Raw genomic sequence first — 21,094 nt, 5'->3', positions numbered from 1 at the left:
GATACCACAGATTGACGAATCAGCAGATATAACAATCAGGATGCCAAATGTGAAAGGATTGCATATCTGGTTGGCAGAGCTACACTCGAGGCGGATAGTACGTACATTATCATTGTTGAATTTATGAATATTTTAGTAAAACATTGTCCAAGATAGAAACCTGATACTTGGACGCAGATGCATCAACAATTCCAGCCAGCGTACACACTCAGAGGACCAGCTCATGTTCCATTGTCTAGTGAAAATCAGTAGGCGTTCTATCTCTGATGATTAAGACGAGATGGACGGATAAAGGAGAGGTGGTTAGAATGCACTAAGTAAGTGCCATTTAACCTTTATTATGTTTGTGGCCATTGTCAAGGAAACCGTAATTCTCTGAAACAAATGGTGCATATATCACTCGATGTCCCTTAGTTTCCAGTCCAATAGTTGTGGTGGACTGGAAGTTCCCCGATTTATTTGATCTGATGTATTTTCTACCCATGTCGTCCAAAATGACGGCGAATTATGCCTTCTTTGCACGCATTTTACCATGAGAGACTGATTATTCAACGCATAGGTCAAAGGGATGCCACCTTTTCATTCTTGCGTAATACTTACCATTTGCTGAGCGTAAATATTTGACCAAGATGTATTATTGGATTCGTCGCTCAAAATGTAAATTGGATGGCCAGGGAAATTTTCTGGATAAACGTATCAAACGTGAGTCTGTAATTTTAACTCAAAACAACCTCTTTCCTGCGAACTGGGCTGGCGAGTGTGTTTAATCTTCGGATTAGTTGGATGGCCTGCACCTGCGTTCCGTTTGAAATGTGCAAGCAATTCATAAATTTTCAGTCAATCAAATGAAACGTGAATTGGGTCACTCCCCTGAATAATGGGGTGTTCCAGTATTTTTCACTGTGCTTCACAGTTATCCGATGGTTGGCCACTGAGGGCATGTGGTATTTTATTCATCTACAAATATTGTTCACTCAGCACGTTTGCATTTACAACTCAATGAGCAGAAGGAGCAGCGTGTATGTTCATTTTATTAAATCATAAGCAAAATAAGCATCATTTTCACAATCTCAATGTTCCATCTCTACCCCGTGAACAAGAATGTGATGCCAGGAAGGCGAAAGATGGTCGCCTTAACTTAATGGTACTTGACAAGATGTGCAGTCAGTAGACTCGAAACCGAATTGCCGGGCCAAGCGGATATCTGAAAATGAGAGTTGAGCAATCTTCCTTAGACGGGATGTTTCCACCGACAGAAATTGACAAAATATTTTGCAACTCAATTTCCAAACACAACCGCGCCAAAGATAGTGGTATATATTTTTGTCAACTGGGTCTCATTAGAGTAGGCTTCGCAGAACGATGGTGTTCGGAAACGCCACGAGTTGGCTGGATCCTACGAAATAGCCCCGAGTTCGCCGGAAAACAGCACTATACAATTTGGATACCGTGTACAATATTTTGATTTCAGTTCATTGAGAAGTTATACTAAGCCTGAAGCGGATGCTAATTCAGTGTCACATAAGGTAACGTTTTTCAACGAATGTAGTATTTTCACTAGTTAAGCGTTGTTGGCTGACGTAGGTATATGCGAATGGACTTGAGGTGCAGTTTTCGAATTCCAACATCGATAACCAATAATTTTAAGCCAAAAGTTACTAGTGTTAAAGGTGGATGTAGCACTGAATTTGATAGGTTATAATTCGCGTCCTCGATTTTTTTCGTTTTTCGTATGCAATTGCCATTTCCATGCGAAATTGCGGCAGCCCGTTTAGGAATACAGATTCTCCACACGGTCGTGGCCGACCGGCAACCATCTGTTTATGGCGACCGGACTAATTGCCTAGCTGACGTCAGTAATACCTTTGGGAACCGCAATTTTCAATTGATCCCTACGCTTAAAACGCATGAATTATAAATAAGCCCTGAAACCCAACCTTACACAGGTTTCCGTTTTTTTCGTGCCCAGACGCACTTTAGTAAACTCACACTTTAGCATGTCTCACAGAGTGCAGAGGAGCACAAATGCAGAGCTGTGTGTATCAAACGTACCAACTTTTCTCCAAATGTTTGGTATTTTTTCTCTGTACCGAAATGTATGTACGCTATCTGCAATTTGGATGAAACCGGATGCCCTGCTTTTGAGTCTTCCAGTCAAACAGGAATCCTTTGAAGTTCCTTGGTTCAAAATCATATAGTATGTATAATTTCCAGAACCTCCTATTTACAAAAACCCACGTGTGACCATCATTCCTGCGACGGTGCGCAATCAAAATTTAAGCGGTAACTACAACCTTATTCGGCCGTTCAGTAAGGTTGCGAAACAAGTTCTTCTGGTACGGCATTGTGGAAAAGCCCGCTTGTTTTCCAGCATGATCAAAGCTTTCAGCTCAGCAAAATATAGCCCCCAAAGCTTACAAGCTATAATCTCCTTATTCTGGAACTTATTTATTAACGGATAGCACATTACAAACTCATATTGCGATTCCCATGCGATGACCGTCAAAATAATTTCACTAGACGGATATCTAGTACAAAATTTCGAGATGCTTTCGGAATGTATCAGGCGCTCTCTCTCGAATCTGCTTATAAATTTCAACTTGTTGTTTGTACGCCTTTATTCAGTATAATGCATCTTCCGATATCAAACCGCAGCGCGAATGGAGAGAATCTCAGAACAATCAGGGGCGTGGCGGTTTCTAAATGAAACCCCACTCCCTAACAAGGCCCCTTTATTGTAAGGAGCAGGAAATGTAAAATCTCACAGCACTCAAACATCACTCATGGAGTCTTCGCCTTGTGATCACTCGTTGACTGGTCCCTGAAGCGAGGAATTCCCAGCCAGAAGTTCCATCACTCTATGCGCAGTCGCACTTTAGATCTACGGGTAGTTCATCAGTAGTGTGAGAGAAATTTTGGAACTTCTCAACTTGCACGTGGAAATAATGTATGATGAAGGGCGGAGAAGTAGTGTACGGCTGACTCATTCTGGTTCAAAATCGAACGGTAGCTTATTAGGAAGTATAGCTCGCGCAACGAGCAAACCCTCGGCCTGAGAATTCGCCACTTCAAGAACCAGCTAACTAATGTTCCCCCGGTGGCCAATCGTGCCCATGGAACGGTTCCGAGAATTGTGGGATTGCACGAAGTCTTACGCTGTAGCGCACAGGATTAGCTTGTCCAGCAAAGGAACAGAGAATTTTGTTTAAATACCTTTCAATTCCAGTGTATTTGATCGGCGGCACATGCTCATTGTTAAGCAAAAAGTACAAGAGTAAATTTACCAAGAGCCACCTAGTAAACCTGGCCTGCGAGAGCACAATTATTGGTTCCTTATTGGCGTACTGTCTTAGAAGGTAATGGCGGGCTAAAACAGGCTTCGAAAAATATAGCAAAAGCTGTCCAGCAAAATGCTTCCTGACAATGTGTGGTACGAATCAGGTCAGTTTGAGTGTTTTCTCTACGCTTCCAGCTTTTGCCCCTTGGTCGCCTCAAGTGCTCAAACTGGGACCAGGCAGGCATGTTTTCGGCTCGGTCTGCCGGATATGAATGGAAATGTAGCTCTCTGAGAGATCTTACTTCGATGCTATCGGACATGATTCCGCATGGCTGGGTTTCCCTGTTAGATGTGGAACTAGTAATCCATTAAGATAGTCACACGTTTTAGACAACTGACCGTTTGATTGATATATATTTAATGCAAAAACGCAAGGTGAGCAAAAACAACAAAAGTGCACAGGTAAAAACCGGTCGGCCGTTCCGCACATGGAAGTATGGAAAGTGAAAATTCAATTTGTGTGTGAATACTTTTCAGTTTCTCAGATTGGACGCCGTGGGGCTGCTGCAGCTCAACCTATAACAAACAAACAAATTGAGGGTCATGCCTTAGAGGCGATGATCCGTCAACTGGCTAACGTCGAAGGATATTGTTTTTCCGGAATGGCAGGAAGTAAGAAATACGCAGTACGGCGATAAATTTGAGGTAAGACCCATGGACCTTTCGACACCCGTAATCAAGTCATTTTTATTTGTCGCTGATCGGATTGTTCGGCCAAATCACGATAGCAGCTATCTTCCTCAGGTTTAGAAGTGTATCTATCACAGCACAAGCCGATATAACACAGATACTGTTTACTCGGTTAAGGCACAATGGGATTAATTAAAGCAGTCAGCTTATCAATGGAAACGTTACCATTAGGGGCCCAATGGTCGTTTGACGTAAAATCGACCTGAAAGATAAACGCAACCCGAAAGATGTCAGGATCTCGGGCAATCGTACCAGGATAGTCCAATATCTGATGATGAAATTCCAATCCATTTTATGTTTTGGAGACAAACCTCATCAGCTAAAGGCCAGGACAATGTTTGAACCGTCTTCTTCTGTCTTATTTGACACAGGGTGCTTAGGTCCAAAAGAATAATGTGAAGCAAATGCATTATGGTTGTTAAGAGGAGAGTTTTATTTTTTTACAGAAACCTCAACACGAAATAATCCCTGGAGGGTTTGCACCTAAATGAACAAGATGGACCACAGTTTGCTGAAGAGGAGTAAGTGAATGAAGATTTGTCATGAATCGTAACCAGCTTTGTTGGCACCAAAAATGCATTACTATCGTTGTCCTCCCGGAGCGCTGTAAGAACATTGGCGATGTTGACAATTTACTGTCTTACTAGCATAAATTTTCTCATTATGTTTCAATACATAGGGCTGTAAATTTTGATGATGACAGACAGTTGCAGCTGCTCCGCCGTAGCCCCACAGAACTGTCTACTAATTCGGGCGCTGTCGGACAATCTGGAAATAAACCGGCAGCATAAACGCAACAGACACCAGTCAGTCTTCTCAACACTTGCGCAGGAAGGACGGCAATGTTTGACATTTTAAACATCTTGCAAATTTGAAATTCGCCTGTCACATTTGACACCCTATGCAACTTTCCCTTGGTTTGAAATTGATCGGGTTCCATCTGCCGGATATCTCTTAGTCGTGCTTAGCCTCCTACACTACGTGGATGATTATGCTCATAGGCCGGATTTCCTAGAGCTTTACATTCCACTTTGATTTTTCTCTAATAAATAGCAAGCAGAGAGGCAGTACTTCAAATGTTTTTCAAGCATGTACGTCAGGTCCGTCCGTGAAAAGCAGCGAAGAAGTATCTGTAGCGACGTCAGCAGGTCGCGAACACGCGCCTTCCGAGCTAGTGATACATACGCTCAACCGTTCCACCGAGGTTTGTTGGCCACCGGGTAAGAATTTGTTAGCTGGCCCTTGGAGTGACGAATTCCCAAGCCGATGGTTTGCTCGCTGCATGAGCTACCCTTGCTAATAAGCTACCGTTAGATTTTGAACCAGAATGAGTCAGCCGTACACTACTTCTCCGCCCTTCATCATACATTATTTCCACGTGTAAGTTGAGAAGTTCCAAAATTTCTCTCACACTACTGATGAACTACCCGTAGATCTAAAGTGCGACTGCGCATAGAGTGATGGAACTTCTGGCTGGGAATTCCTCGCTTCAGGGACCAGTCAACGAGTGATCACAAGGAGAGGACTCCATGAATGATGGTTGGGCCTCGCGTCAGACCATGCATGTGAGTTTTGATCACACTACTTTTCGTTACATAAACCTGTTAAGTTCTTGCAGTATTCGACGTAACTGCGACTTTATATTATTCTCCCTCAATGTGTGCTTCCCGGAAATGGACGCGATACTTTGCCAACGATTGCGGTCTCTATCTTTCCCTGTAAACTTATAGACAGTCGGTTTTCGTTTGCGTCGGACGGTGGCACTTGGTTAGAAGAGCGTGACTGGGCTGGCACATCTGTCATGGAAGTTGACGGAGCCATCAGCTGAGTGAATTGCCCAACATCATGCACCCATGTGGACAACCCCGCGGAGGCAACGTCAAACCACCCGGTACTACTAATTGTGTATACCGAGTTACTCAAGTGTCGGTGACACTGCACTCGACCACTTATATAATACGGCTTTGTGTTCCCCGTCCTCTCCTTTGTGTGTTGTAATTAGTGCTGTAGCAGAGCCCGCGATGCAGAACGTGCTTGAGATAGAGAGGTATCGTTGCTATGGTGTCACTTGGTTGGAGAAGGAATGACGATGAACTCAGACCGTGCACATTAGCCGTGAACGCGGCAGATGCGTAACTATTGGAACCTGAGCGATTGTCAATGTACCCGATTCCTTCAGACATCAGGTCGGTGCAGCGAGTGTTATTGATCACCTCAGATGTAGAACAGACAATTTGGGATCACAATTCTCCACTAGTACAGTATCCGTGTTGGATCTGAACCGGAGCAAACTGATGACGAATTATGGATGAGTCAATCAGATTTGTTATCCTAACACTGCCGTGGACGAACTGCGTATCCGAAAGCTTAGATCCCTTCAGCGTACCGTCTGTGCAGTCTGTGGTTGAGGAGAACTCCATAGTGTTCGCTGGCATGAGGCTCCCTTTTGCTCCTGGATAGAGCGCTATATATATATATATATATATCTGAGCGATTGTCAATGTACCCGATTCCTTCAGACATCAGGTCGGTGCAGCGAGTGTTATTGATCACCTCAGATGTAGAACAGACAATTTGGGATCACAATTCTCCACTAGTACAGTATCCGTGTTGGATCTGAACCGGAGCAAACTGATGACGAATTATGGATCAGTCAATCAGATTTGTTATCCTAACACTGCCGTGGACGAACTGCGTATCCGAAAGCTTAGATCCCTTCAGCGTACCGTCTGTGCAGTCTGTGGTTGAGGAGAACTCCATAGTGTTCGCCGGCATGAGGCTCCCTTTTGCTCCTGGATTGAGCGCAATATATATATATATATATATTGGTGCGATCCCTCCCTCCGTATTGCCACAATCAGCTACCGCTCCACTGACCAGAGGAATTCCATTAACGAATTCAAGAGTGGTTGGAAGGTGGCATGCATACAGAAGAAGAAAACGGGGTTCACAATTTCTATTTGCGGTTGTGAATAAGGCAAAAATACCAATTGCGAGTGGATTCCCATCTTTTGGCTCAACGAACTGTGAATCGGGTTGCATCTGTTCATTCGGCACTAAAGCTGTCTATTAGCTCGCACAATGAACACTTTAGTCACAAGAACACGACATCAAGATCCAGCACGTGCCTTGGAGGGAGAACCAGCAGTCTGGTTGGTTGTCAAGACCAGAGATTGGAAGTGCTACCCACAAGACCATGAACGATGCAAATAGCCAAGTCGTACTGGATCCCGGTAGGATGGCGGTGAGGGAAGCAAATAATTGGATACATCACTGATTCACCTCGAGAGACTGAGTCACAATGGTGCCTGACTGGTAGGTGAGCTTGCCAATGGTGTCAATAACACGCTGCCATGTGACACAGCGAAATTCAGGCAAGTTCCCAGGTATGCGGATATACGGCAAGCATCTTTTCTTCTAGTAGCTGGGGCAAAGAGCCCTAGAACATTTTTCCCCCGTTGAAGAAAGGAATAAGTTAAACTGCAAAAACAAGAGAAGGACCATACCCCACAGGCACCGAGGCCAAGCTGAGGGACCTTCGGAATCATGGAATTAGCAGTCGGTGTCGCGGAAGTTGGGCAGTTGCTGTTAAGGTTCGTCTTTTGGTTACTGATCGCCGGGGAACGTCACTACCGTACATCCGCAGAAATTAGCGTTGAGTATTGGGGTTGAACACTGTGGCGTTTCCAAGCACAAACCTTCGTCTAGTGGAGTTTGAAGTTCATTGTGGAACGTGTGGAATGGGTTTGCGGTGTTCATTTAAAGATGAGTGGTAGTCAACGAATATCCATGAAAACACAAGAAGCCGCGAAAGAGTCCTTAGCATGAAGAATATTATTTCTAGTTCAAAGTTATCTAACGCCGGATTCGTTGTTAGATAACAAACGATAGTGCGACGAGGATATACACAACGTAAAACATGCTCAGGGGAGACGGCTGTTGGACAAACAAGATGAAGTTTGTCTAGACAGTGAGTGTTCCTCGGAAATAAAGATTTAAAGCAAAAGGGTTCGTCGCCTATAATGAAGGCGTGTTTTGTGGATCCATTGAAAATTTAGTTTGTCACAACTGACCCAAGAATTGTCAGATCAGTTTGACCTGGTTCACAGCAGGTCATTTGTTTTTCTGAGGACGGCTGCGTCACTTATCAAGATTTTGAGTGAACATGATACCTTGCGACCCGGTTCAAATTTGAGGGGTCATCATGTTAACACGCGAAAAGGATAGAGAGAAAACATGTTAAAATATAAACAGGTAAATCAATAGGCCACAAGGTTTCAGAAAATCTACGGCCGCCCAAAGAAGAGCTGTCACAGTGCCGTACAGACGAAATTTGCATGCAATATCATGTTTTATTACAAGGCTCGACGGAACCACGAGAAAAACAAATTCTGCAGTGCAGATATATACGTAAGATTTACCTACTCTCCCGAAAATAAATTTAACGAACACATTTTGGTGAACAATATACGTGGCTAAGGGATAGTCTACCATCTTCTGTTGCTCACCACATTAGGGTTAACCTAAAGTTAAGCCCTATGGTCACTCACCCTCGTGAGATCGAGTCGTTTCCTACAAGCCCGCCCACACTTGCGGCACTTAATCACCTTTACACCTAGGTTTGCATATTAGCATTCCGTTTACGCGAACACACCGCATTTTGTAGAAATCATTTAGGTGCCTGTTTTAGGTCGTTATTTTACAGAACGTAGGTTCCGCAAAATACCGAAGAAACGCCCCATCCTTTGTTGGATATGAATTTACACGGTAGCGGTAAGGCGGGTTTATTATGATTATGGCGATGTTGCAAAAGAAAACCATAAGACCTTCAAAGGACATGTTAAAAGTTGCTCTGGAACTATAAGTGACATCATTCTATTCCTATTGATTAGTTGGGCAACTCCATAAACATAGAATTTTGTGAATGTTTGACGCTTTTGTGTCCACCGTATGCTTAAATCTGAATCAAATATTTTTCAAATAACACCTCCTGTCGAACAATTCCTATATACGTATCAGTTTGATTTTGATTTACTTATGAGCTCCTGAAGCTACTGAATGTGTTACATTAGGTCGCCTCAAAGCTAAGATGGTTAGAGTGTTGCGATACATTTTGCAAAACCAATACATTATTCATAAAGTTGAAGGGTTTTCAGGTTAGTAGTGTCTAACCTCCATCTCAAAAAATCCTCGACAACCTTAGACATGAGATGAACCTAAGCCTACGAATGCTTAATCATTTCGACAATCTATCGATCCCTATTTTGCCCGTTTTGCTTCAAGTTTGCCGACAATAAAATTAGGTTAACTCAATACATGCTTATTCGTGGCAATATGGATTGCTGTACATGATATGCAAGCTTTTTGTAACGCTACCTTTTCTGGAAGCTAACACATCCTCACATTATGTAATGCGAACTGGCAGACCTGATTGGTGTTTCCAAATTAATACGACGAGCAAACATATTCGCTCTCTTCAAAACACGTCATGGGTGCTTCCTGTTCTAACAAGCAGATTGTTGTTAAATGAATGTGTAATAGTTCACTCATACAGCAGACCATAGGAATGCCTAAAACCCCAATATTATTATCAGCTGTAAGATATCAGATAAGTGCATATCCGTTTATTCTGTAGCATTTCCACAGAGAGGGAGCATTAGTTAGGCTATTGCCTACAAACCTTATGTAGCGGAATCCCGCTTGACATGAGCAAATTTTGCCAGCCTAATCAATTGACGTTATTGCCCGATTGCTATGCCCCTATCACATGAGAGAGTTCGATCCAGATTCTGGAGTCGTTTTAACTCTAATGTTGAGACCGCTATAAAAGTCTTCCTCAAAGCGGCCTTTATGGAAATGTCACTCTCCGTAATGTAAGTGTAGCCACCTGTTTCACATCACGTGCATCTGAATCTCCACGTGCACACTGTTTACCCAGCTACGCACTGCGCAGAAGCGTAGTTTCAAAATTTGCGTGGCAAAGTTCGAAGATCTTGCGCCGTTTTGTTTGACGAATTTGCTGAGACTGAAAATCAGCTTGAGATTTCGTGCGATCTGTTGACGGAATCCGCTAGCGTGGAATATTTCGCCCCGTTTAACTGAGCTGTGTATTCAGCGTGCCTGATTCGGGAGTTAATTACTAGGGCATCTAAACGCTTCCTGCAATATCTGATTATCCGCTTGAAAGCGGATGCCTATTTCCCCTGGTCCGGCACAGCGTTACCCCTATATTAGCTTCTATGGATATGGACCACGTGCAAAAGCTGAGCTTCATTCGTAAGTGCGTTAGTTCTGTTACTTTGCAGCAGATTTGTTACAATTTGCACTTGTTCATGATAATTCGCAAAGAGGTTTACAGCCTGTCACCAGTCTGTCATTCGTGATAACCATATTTAAGTATGTGATTATGATAGCACTTAAAATATTAGAACTGATGGTTAAAAGAATTATGGGTCCCTGTACAGCACAAAGGATAACACTTTCGAGGTCTACGTGAAGAGTTCAATCATTACCGATTCTTGCGGCCACCATGGCCACGCCTTACTACTAAAATGAATTTCGCACTTACACAATATGGAAACTATCAAACGCAAAATCAGTGAAAACAACGCGACATTTATTTAATTTTACTGAGGCTACCTTGAAAGAACAGACCTATTTGTATTTGAATGAAATATCATTCTCAGAGCTTTTCCTATATAAGCTGGGACATTTCGAGTATGGCCATAATTTCAAATTCTTGATCAGGCCCTTGTTTGTTGACTGTGTGGCTGTAGATTTGGAGGGCTACCGTTCAGTTACGTTACCCTATTATCTCGCGGTATCTTGTAAATTCATCTCGTGGATGCACATCGCCGTACCAAAGTAGGCCAGCCTGGACCTAATACTGGCAGGTGTCTAAGCCTGCGTGACTTGACGTTTTATGTGAATCTTCCTTCTTAGTTATACGGGAAAAGACAGCAATAGAATAAATTGCCCAAAATTCCCAATATTTTGTGACAAAATTACAAGTAAAACGTTGGTGTCCCTCAGAAGCTGAAACTGAGCTCTTACACGTTATAATTGCCCCTGAGGCTGGACAGAAAAACTCAACACGGAGATGCCGCCAGCTTTGGAGAGAAAAATTATCTTGAAAGACGCAAACTATAAAACCTGGGATGTTTTTTCGTTTCTTCCATTTGGGATGAAAACCATCGGGAGAACACAGCCTGGGGGTTAACTGTGTCGTGAAATAAGGGGAACACAATTAGCAAGACAACACGAAAATGCAAGCAGGCTGCAATATCACACGAAATCTGTGTGCTTATTAGTCTGTCACACAAAATTGTATCAGATATCATTACGCGTTTGATAAACCCAAAACGCTGTGCGACAAGTGTCCGCCAAACGGTGGATTCTTGATGGTCCATGTGCAGGGACCAAGGCGTCGCAAGTTTGGCGAGCGGATCAGACATCGCCCAGTCCACTATCGAGAAACGCTGTCAATATACCTATATCAACGTTTTCCTATATCTATCAAAGGGAATCTGACCAAAGTGAAATGGAACGTCGTCGGGCGGCTTGTAGAGTCGCAATAGTCCATGCAAAATCATGAGCCGTGTGCACGTCGATGAAGATCATTCGATCCGAATCGAATTAGGAATGAGCAATCAACGCGTATACTTATCCGTGTGTTGGTGCGAAATATTGATGGGGATGTTTCTGCCACCAAAAGAATTGGAGGGTAATCTTTTGCCAAAATCATTTCTAAATGTCAACTCTGATGCTACTGGACAACTCAATGTTCCCAATTCCTGTCTCACCTTCAGGAAGCTTAGTTTTCTGCGGTCGTTCAGTAATAACGACTAACATCTAAGAGCCATGGTTTATACACAAGATTCCGCAAAAAGATACTCTACCTGTTTCTGATAATATGCGGTATACAATGCATTCCAAGTAAGCGATTGTTCCCAATTCTGCCAATTTCAGAAGCCCCTGGGGGCCAAAATGCAAAAAGATGTGAGTTGCTCGTTAGCATATTCAGACAAATCTGAACAGTAAAAAGAAAGTGACTGAGGGTTTGCGCTACACACTGGAAATGCACCTAAGATAAAACTTATAGAAAATTCAGTGTAACTTCCACAGCATATCCTCCATCCCAGTTTACGCGTATGGATTTCCGGTGTTCATATTTGCGATCGATGACGAAATACTTTGAAAATTTTTCTTCCGGCTATTCACAAAATCGTGCGAAATTGTCTACGGGGTTATTTTGCCACTACCAGCCAGTGCCTATCAAAGACATACTACGCAATCTCTGATTTCAAATACGATCACACGAATTCATCATTCATGATGCGTACTTTGAAGTTCAAGCTGCGCTAGTTTAGGTGTATGATTTTTTGTCAGATGATGTCAAATGTGTGTATTCTGGATTCTGTGATGTGTACAGTTTGATTTTTCCCGGATGGTAGCTTGACCTAAATCAATGAATTTGTGTGCTACAACTTACGTCCTGATTGGCCGAAATTGGTGATAAATATGAGGCCAAAGAAAAGTGCTTTGCTCTTTTGCTCTCAAGAATATCGGCAAAATGCGCACTTCGCTGCGTCAAATTTTGACTGTTTTAGTTTTGGCCAGTGGCCAGTGAGTCCATTACCGATTTCCATTTAGACATGAAATGCATACCAAATCGGAAACTTTCAGCTGTGAATTGTTTTTCATTTTATTAGCACTGTTTCAAAATAGGGTCTATTAACCATCCTACTGGTCAATGATTTATCGTTTTTGGTTAAATAAAATGCGCTTGAAATGACAATTTTTCTATGAATGTAAATAACATGTACAGAAATGAAGGTACCTGTCAGTCAATAACGCACTGACGAGAAGTCGCACTGCTGTATACTTTGTATCTGGTAGTTACGTTTTACCGCCATGGAATCATGTGTAATATTTCAAGATTGAGTGTATTAGAAATATAAATCCTTCAGCTGAAAATTTCTTCTCCGGGACACTCCAGTATATCTGGGCTGTGTAACCCAGACAGCAGGATCTTCATACCCAGACTCCATTCACACCACCCGCCATTTATAAAGCCACTTTTGTGAATATGCAATATTTTTAACTGAAATGCCGGAGTTGTCTATGCATAGGTTTAACATATCAATCTCTACAACGGGGTGTCATTTCATCCAGAAGCTAAACACAACTAAGCAATTTATGGAACTCAGTCATTAAATTTATGCTGTTGTTAGCCCAGGCGTTATCAGAAAATGTTCAATTTGAGATAAAGCGCCTTCTCCGTAAGGTAAACGTCGTTATCCGACGTAAACTCTAACTGGTTACAAGGGGTGTTTGGCCTAAGAAATTAATTACACACCAATATATATACATTTTCGGGGTGGTAGAAAAAACCTCACGCACGTCAACTACAAGCATTCGTGGCATGTGGTAATTCGAACCGAGTGCCTGAGATTCGCTCAACTCAACAGTTCGCTCAATGCCTGAAACAGAACATCTTGAAAAAGGTAAGGTTGTCCAATATGTTTGACTTTGTGAGGGTCACGTTGACGATCTTGGAACGTTCGGGCTCTTCTGTTGTTCAAAATTGTGGTGCCGAACTCCCTTTGTCCCGAAAGCATATCGCGCACATTTCTACGTGATACAATTTGCTCATGTCCTCCACGGAAATTGTGAGCCGTTCAATGAAGTTAGGCAAGAGGATGCGTTGAAGCCACACGCTAACGTCCATCGGCTCTCTTCACATGAAGATGTCATTAAGGACAACGTTTTCAAATCCGCACTAGCCCACGCTTGCCAACAATAGTGGATCAAAGCCAAAAGGCTTTCAGTTACTTTCCACTGTGCGCAACATTGTTGCAGGTAAGGTCTACCTGTGATCCTAATGGAAGGGATGGACTTTTAACGAGCAGAATAAACGGACATTCATTACCGCTGAATTCCATTCAATCCACGATGCCTTTGGCTAACTATATAGTGTTGCAATCCAACGACGGCCGTTATTTGCTTTGAGTTCAATCAAAACATATGATTTACATAAATTCACCAACGTATTCCCAAAAATCTGTCCAAAATAGCCATAGGTAAGTTCATTTGCGGATTAAATTTGCATGATAGCTCTGTATTTTAGGCTGACAGTTTTACACTTAAATTGCCCTGAACGACTGACAGCGTTCATAATTACCATGAAGTGAGGCGCAATCGCAGTGTCACGCAGAAAACGTGTATCAACTAAGAGGTTGACATTCCGATTGAGTTGGAATATACTGTGATAAGATATTACGCCTGTTTCATTTCTTCCAGGAAGGAAAGCAGGATACTCCTTTGAGCCAGGAGGACATGAGTCTCTAGAGGGTTACAGCTTGTGTCACCCTTATCTGACATCCACCATGCTATCCCAACGTAAAATATCCCAACTTTCAAAAGCAGTCGGATCGCTGATGGTCTTTCCCCCCATTATCTTCACCATGTCGGTCCTAAAGTATATTTCTTATGCAAATGAGACTAAACATGAAACTCTATCTGGAAACTCACTGACTGATTCCGACATAACGCAAGCTCACACGCGTTCTGGTCATCAACGCTTTGCCAATTGAAACTCCGAAAATTAACCTGTCTGTGCATCATGCAACCAGATATTTGAATAGCACAGCGATCGGTCAGTTTATTTCAGGTAGACAGTTTATCAAGTTGCTCATCCGTTCATTCCTTTTGAATGCTCCCAAATCTCCCAGTATCAGGTATGTTACACGGCAATATTCGTCGGCACACCAGCACCAATCAAGCTGGCTTAGTTGCAGTATTTTCACACATAGGGAGACAAATGCACAATGGTTTTTTGCACATTTACTTTTGTCTATGGTCTTACGCGATTGTTCAGATATATTTTAATTTGAATCCCAAACATTGTGCCACTTTTAGTCGAGGCATTTCATTGCATTCAATTTGACGACCATCGAAATTTACTTTCATGTAATAGAGCGCTTGTCGGCCATCATCCAAACAAGCCCGATATTTGTGATGCTCAGTGCACTTCCTCGCTCTGTCATCTCTGTACATCATCTTTCGCATAAAAACAATTACTATTTGAGAGCAAGTTCTCCAGCAATCGCATCCAAGCATCATGCAGGTCTTTATGGTTCCACTGTACAGTTTTGTCTTTTTTAATATTAAGGGGACCAAAGTGAGTCGTCATCCGCTATGCTAACAAATCAATGAAATGAACATGTAGTGTGTGGATAATACTAAAGTGCTCCCGACTAGGTCTATCGAAAAAGCATCCAATTTTCACGTTGCATTTGTGCATAACATTTCCTGTTCTCACTCTCAAGCGTGGGTGGCAGCGCCATTTGCTTGTTTGCTAAGAGATTCAATTACTTAGACATATTTGAATTTATGTAGGTCTGGTTCATGACTTACCATCAACCAGTATCTGTTAACCACTTAGAAGGTTGCAACACCCTCCGATAAGTTAAACGTCTGAAATCCCGATATAGATTCGTAGGCTTACAACAGTAAAGCACTCTTCGTATGACATCAAAACCTGTATTGATGACAAATGATTTGGATATTTTCAGTCGATACTGCGCTCATACATCTAGGGAGTGAGTTTGCTATGCTTCCTACCCTTGAGCAAAAATGCACGTTTATTTTCGTGTGTTATTCGCAACCTAAATATTTGCTGGACAGGGTTCCGTCGATCCGCTTACCAAATGCACCTTAAGCCTGTTTATTTTAAGGTGTATGTAACTTTATCCATTTTTCAACGACGGACATCAAATCATTTGACATTCCGCTGACCAGGTGTTTGCGTAATATGGTTTCCCATAACCGTTTCAATCGAATTATATCCTTTCATTAGCTACTTATTGTTCGTTATTACTTTCAACAACTTCGGCATTATTTTGTTTGGATTTTCGGCATGCAGATGAACAAAGTTCCGGCCGAAAACATTAATGGTACCGTACGACCCTTACGTTATTATTGGGAACGGGAGCAGCTTGGTAACCAGGAGGCTTTTAACCATGTTAGACCCGAATTATAGTTGACTAAGTTAAATAGGATAAATTTTCCCAACTATCTTATGACTGTCGAATTGGTTACATCGCGTCAGCTAAATTCCCTGGGAGAATCAAAGGTTGTTGTCAATGTTTGCTCAACTAATGCATTAATCATGAAGCAGTTAGGACAGAGGCAGGACACGTAAAATTATGGAACATCCACGTGGTAAGTCGTCACGCGAAAAGAGAGATGCTATTCGAAATCTCAATATGGGCTTTGCCATTGTAGGATGGTAGTGCAGGTTGTTCACATTGATCGCCAATCACTCATGATCGGGGGCTTTGTTGCTTAAACTAATGTCGGTTTTGAGACGCAGTTAAACGTTGTGGGATATGCACTGTTGAGGATTCCAAATATGGGTGAAACAGCTAGCAATGCTTCTGGGATTCCCATTACAGACAGGAACAAATAAAGAGATAAAATCCTATTTGGTAGTAATCGAATTTACTCGCACAGGCTCAAGTATAGAAAAAAAACATCTGGTCACTATCTAAGTTGGTACGGCCAAATGGTGATGTATGGGGTTTGCGTCCTAGTTGTGCGATACGTTCAGTGCACAAAGCAAAAGCACTCTATGTAGAGAAAGCCGAAATGCGTTTTTCTGCTTCAGTAAGTGTATGAGCTTGTTTTATATGTGATGTTTGTTTATCTTATTGACTTTGAGGCAGTGCAACGCCACTTTGAATTTTTGCGGCATTTTTTACACGTTGAGAAAACAAACCATGATGGTCGTTCCTAACGTTCTGCATACCGTTTGCGCTCTAATTTTTAATCACAAGTGCTGCAATATCTATGACGATGCACGCCAGTGACTCCCCAGGGCATTTGACAAGTTCTTAATCTTTCGGCCTTCACTGGTTGATCTTCACTGAAAAATTCTTCAAATGGGAAACGCCACGACGCAAATCGTTGTTTATCCACGTAGTATATGTCACCTAAACGATGACCTTTTTCTGGCATACGCTCTAGAAGCAAATCAACTGCAACCTACCCTGAATTGTGCTTCCAGGGTGCATTTTGATTGAGGGGCGCTAAGTATGTGAAAACTGCTACGACCTGTGGCGCAAGCCATTTTGATTTTTATTGCAAGAACGCACATCATATCAGATGTTCGTCGACAATTGGATGCATTCCCGGGGACATCGATGGTTTCGTCAAAACACGGTTTTAGTTTTACTTTTTGGTTGTTGGTGAGTTCAGCAAGCCTAATAGTTGAATGTTCCATCACTAATCGAGGTATAATCGTGAGGTGCGGGAATGACAAATCAAATTCCTCATTTCCTATTCATGAGTTCGTAACCTCTGAGCACTACCTAGTAATTCAAAATTAATTGGTTAATCTCGAGTTTTATTCGGCGGAGTTTGATCGGTCATTGTGGAAACCGAGTTTGTCACCTCGACTGGCTATATTTGGGGGAAAACCGGAAATGTGTAACTGTGGAGACCGTGTATCTAGCGCAATATGCTAGAAAATACTAGAGCATGACTGGTTGAGTTGTCTAGGTATTGATTCACGAGTAAAAGATCTGATTGACTTATTATCACCCTTATAATTTTCGACATAATAATCTGTAGAATTACAGAAGAAATTGCTCGGTAAGTAATTTGATTCCCATTTCATTTGGCAAACCTAACGTTGGATGTTCTCTGATTAATTGAGGAATGAATTATTTTTACAGTCGTTCTTCGCCATTAAATTCTGTGGGCAACTTACCATTCCTAAACTAGTGCGTTTACACGTCACAGAAGTCAGCTAAATCACTAATCTCCTATGTGCAAGTTTCAGGAAATTACAACACTTGCTGAAATTGCGCGACAACAGCGAAATAAGTGTGGTGCATGTAGATAATAAATGTTACTGCTAGTGTCGTTGAAACGTTCTGCTGATTTGAAATCGGAAAATGTGATTACACAATGTCCCTAAGAATACCGGTGTAATTAGTGACACCATAAACTAGAAAAGCGCTGCGTGAAAGCGTGCAGTATTTCGCATGACACGCTCGGACCAGGCGAATCTATCCTTTACGGTACCGGCGGATATCGGGGATTTAGACATCACGACATGCATGAACCAAACGGACGCAGTTGGCTGTCTAAGTGGTACGCGGACAAACAAAGCAATGAAGCATTTCTCGTCTTTTTGATCAAGGCGGTTAACTACGCGATCCACAAGAAACCTGATGAAAATCCAGTACTTAGAAGCCTATTGAGGGCACCAAAAATTTCCTTGAATGGGAGGAAGAGGGAAGGTAAATCGGTCACTTGTTCATAAAGCGGAAACTAGTGTATATTAAGGAAAGGAATAAGGCTCTGCAGGGGAGTTATTTGTGAGGAAATGCCAACAGTTCAGTTACAGACTACTGGACATAAAAGAGGTATTCTCATATGCATCGTGTTCAATATCCTCTTGAACGAGTCTTCCAGAACTCTCCTGGATATTAAATGACCGTTGCTCAAATCCAAAGAAAAAGCTACAAACTCCGCAGTAGATCTCCATCTCCAAGAGACGCACAGCGAATTCACCAAAAGAAAACCTGCTACTCGCATGCCTCCCCCATCAGTACTGTAACCATTATACAACCTCCACGTTTGAAAGTCGTACGCATGCCGTCGATTTTCATTTACCTGAATAAGGTCATGGCATTTGATGATAAGCTTCCGTCTCAAGAAGCGAGTTATCATGGACAACACAAAATCCGAACTGGTGGCGTTACAGGAGGTTATGCCAGATTTATTCAGAATCAGCTGATCAAAGCGACTCTGGAAGTCTTCCAATTCCTTGTCTCCCTGTCCGTTCTCATTGCTGCTTCCATCCATCAGGGCGGCTGCAACCTTCCGTATCACGTGATCCTGCCGTTAGAGGTGCACCAACCTATCGGGATCCAGTTCGAAGATGGGGCCATTGGCTCGGATCATGATCCCAGGGGCCTCAGTTTTAGCCTCTGGTGTTGACAGCCAATCAGCCAAGTGGCTCTCTTTCCCCAGCACGTGTTGGATTGTGAAGTTCTCCTCTTGCAACCGGAGTGTCCAGCGCGCGAGCTTTCTGAGGAGATCTCTGGTAGTCGTGATTCAACACAGATGTTTGTGGTCGGTTCCAACATGTGCTCTTCGTCCAATCGGATACGGCCTGCACTATTCCAGGGCACAAGCGATCGCCAAAGATCATTTCTCAGTGGTCGAGTACTTCTGTTTAGCGTTAGCCAAGACACGACTGGCATACTAAAACTGCGCAGATACCCACATCACTAGTGTCTGTTGCAACAGTGAATATCATTCCGAACCTGAGCAGGCTGACCGTCGGTGGTCGTTCAAACATCCGCGTTTTGACACGCTGGAAAGCCTGATGTTGATCGTCGGTACATTCAAATTTCAGATTTTGCCCAAGCGAGCCTTGCAGTGCCGCAGCAATTATGTTAAAATCCTTAAACAAACAGCTTTAGTATGTTGCTCGTCGAAACAAACTAACGTAAAGGCCGCGTTGAATTGGGTACAACACAATCCTCGAGCTTTACCTATTTTTTTCGGCCAATGGGCTAACTTCTTCATGACCCGTTTTTATGCCCCAGTAGTGTCACCGAACTCCTAGCGCGCAGTGCCTTCACTTCATTTATTCGCGGGCCAGCCTACCGGATCCCATTCAATACAGCCTTCAAGTTAACAGCGTGCTTTGATTCCAAACTGCTACAAAAAATGACATTGTCCCCGCACACGGCAACGAGGCGTCAAGTGCCGGAATGTGGATGGTGTCCCAGTCAAAGCAAACGGCATTCGCCTAAATTGATACTGGGCGTCCCCAACCGTCCACCGCTCCCCGCAGTTCTCGGCCTTCAGACGTAGTTGCCAGCATCCCAGTCAAACAGTGGAATATCGGAAATGCTGGAGGGAATCGAAAATCACCGCAACCGGAGGCACAGCTGAAACCCGGTTAACGGTCAGTTCGTTCAGGCGCCTGAACTCCACTCAAGCCTTTTATTTTCCATTCGATTTTCTTACAAGCACAACCGGGGCGTTGCACGCACTACTCGCTTCTTCGATTATGCCACTCGTCAGCATCTCTTCACTCTGTTTATGGACCTCCTCCCGTAGGTTGAGCATCAACAGACGGAGCCATAAATTCAAAAGCGTTCTGACAAAAGGGGAATTTCGTGTTCAATCCACGGGAGAAGCCAAATGGATCCTCATCGCCCGTGACCATTTCCGAATATTCCTCGACTAATGACCGTACTGACGGTACGTTACAGGACGGAAGCTTTCATACACGCAGTTCACTCACGGCAGCGCTCGGATAACCTTCAAGCATGATTGCGCCATTTCTTGTCACCAGCTTTCTCGGCTTTAGTTCAAGCACGTAATCTGTGCCCCTGCGAAAATCTGCCCTAAATAATGTCTGTTCTATGTCTGGACTGGTAAGAAACACGTGTTCTAAGGACTTGTCTCCTTGGCTGGTCGAGTGCATTGGCAATCCGTCAACCTTCAGTCAATATACACCCACTGCCCTCACAACTAGGGTGCATGGTTTGAATTCAGCTATGTTCTCTCTCCACCTCAGCGATACGCCAACTTGTGTATCAATAAAACACAACTCCCCCTGCCCGTCTGTCTCGACAACCGCCGGTATGGCAGTCTGTGCCATTGTGCTAAACGCAGCCCGCTTTGGAAAAATGAAGCAATCGAAAATTTTATTATGTGCAGGTGTTCGGGGAATTTGGCACTTAATCTTCGGAAGGATAGGCCTACAACTGTTGTAGCATCGGCTCATTGTAGCGCACCTTCGCGATTCCGTCTTTACGGCGAGTTGGTCTTCGGTGAGTTGGTCGAATCTGATCTGCAGTTCGTCCACTGTCGAGCCATCCCCGTTCCCCCACGGGTGCAAAATGGCCATAGGTGCCTAGGTCTATTCCCGTGCTAGGTGCAAAAATTTCTGCACAAGCAACCGGCCAGTCCCTCTCGCAACCCGCGACTGGGCACCAAGCGAGGGCTGCACTCCTCCAATGAACTGGTCCGACA

General features: G+C 43.2%; 2 protein-coding genes across 2 annotated transcripts in view; one reads left to right on the top strand and one right to left on the bottom strand.

Moving 5' to 3' along the window:
• Positions 1–629: 629 nt before the first annotated feature.
• Positions 630–21,094, top strand: part of T265_09977 (hypothetical protein) — a gene marked incomplete at both ends in the record, with an annotated part of 52,045 nt that continues 31,580 nt past the window's right edge. The window contains 2 exons of the mRNA XM_009176214.1: positions 630–702; positions 3,815–3,949. Coding sequence (XP_009174478.1) covers positions 630–702; positions 3,815–3,949 — 208 coding nt within the window. The remainder of the gene's footprint in view (positions 703–3,814; positions 3,950–21,094) is intronic.
• T265_09978 (hypothetical protein) overlaps positions 20,821–21,094 on the bottom strand; it is a gene marked incomplete at both ends in the record, with an annotated part of 12,442 nt that continues 12,168 nt past the window's right edge. Inside the window, one exon of the mRNA XM_009176215.1 lies at positions 20,821–21,094. This exon is cut by the window's right edge and continues 350 nt beyond it. Coding sequence (XP_009174479.1) covers positions 20,821–21,094 — 274 coding nt within the window.

This window comes from Opisthorchis viverrini (genome assembly GCF_000715545.1).
Source record: "Opisthorchis viverrini unplaced genomic scaffold opera_v5_329, whole genome shotgun sequence".
NCBI lineage: Eukaryota > Metazoa > Platyhelminthes > Trematoda > Opisthorchiida > Opisthorchiidae > Opisthorchis > Opisthorchis viverrini.
This window is presented reverse-complemented; position numbering and strand designations above follow the sequence as displayed.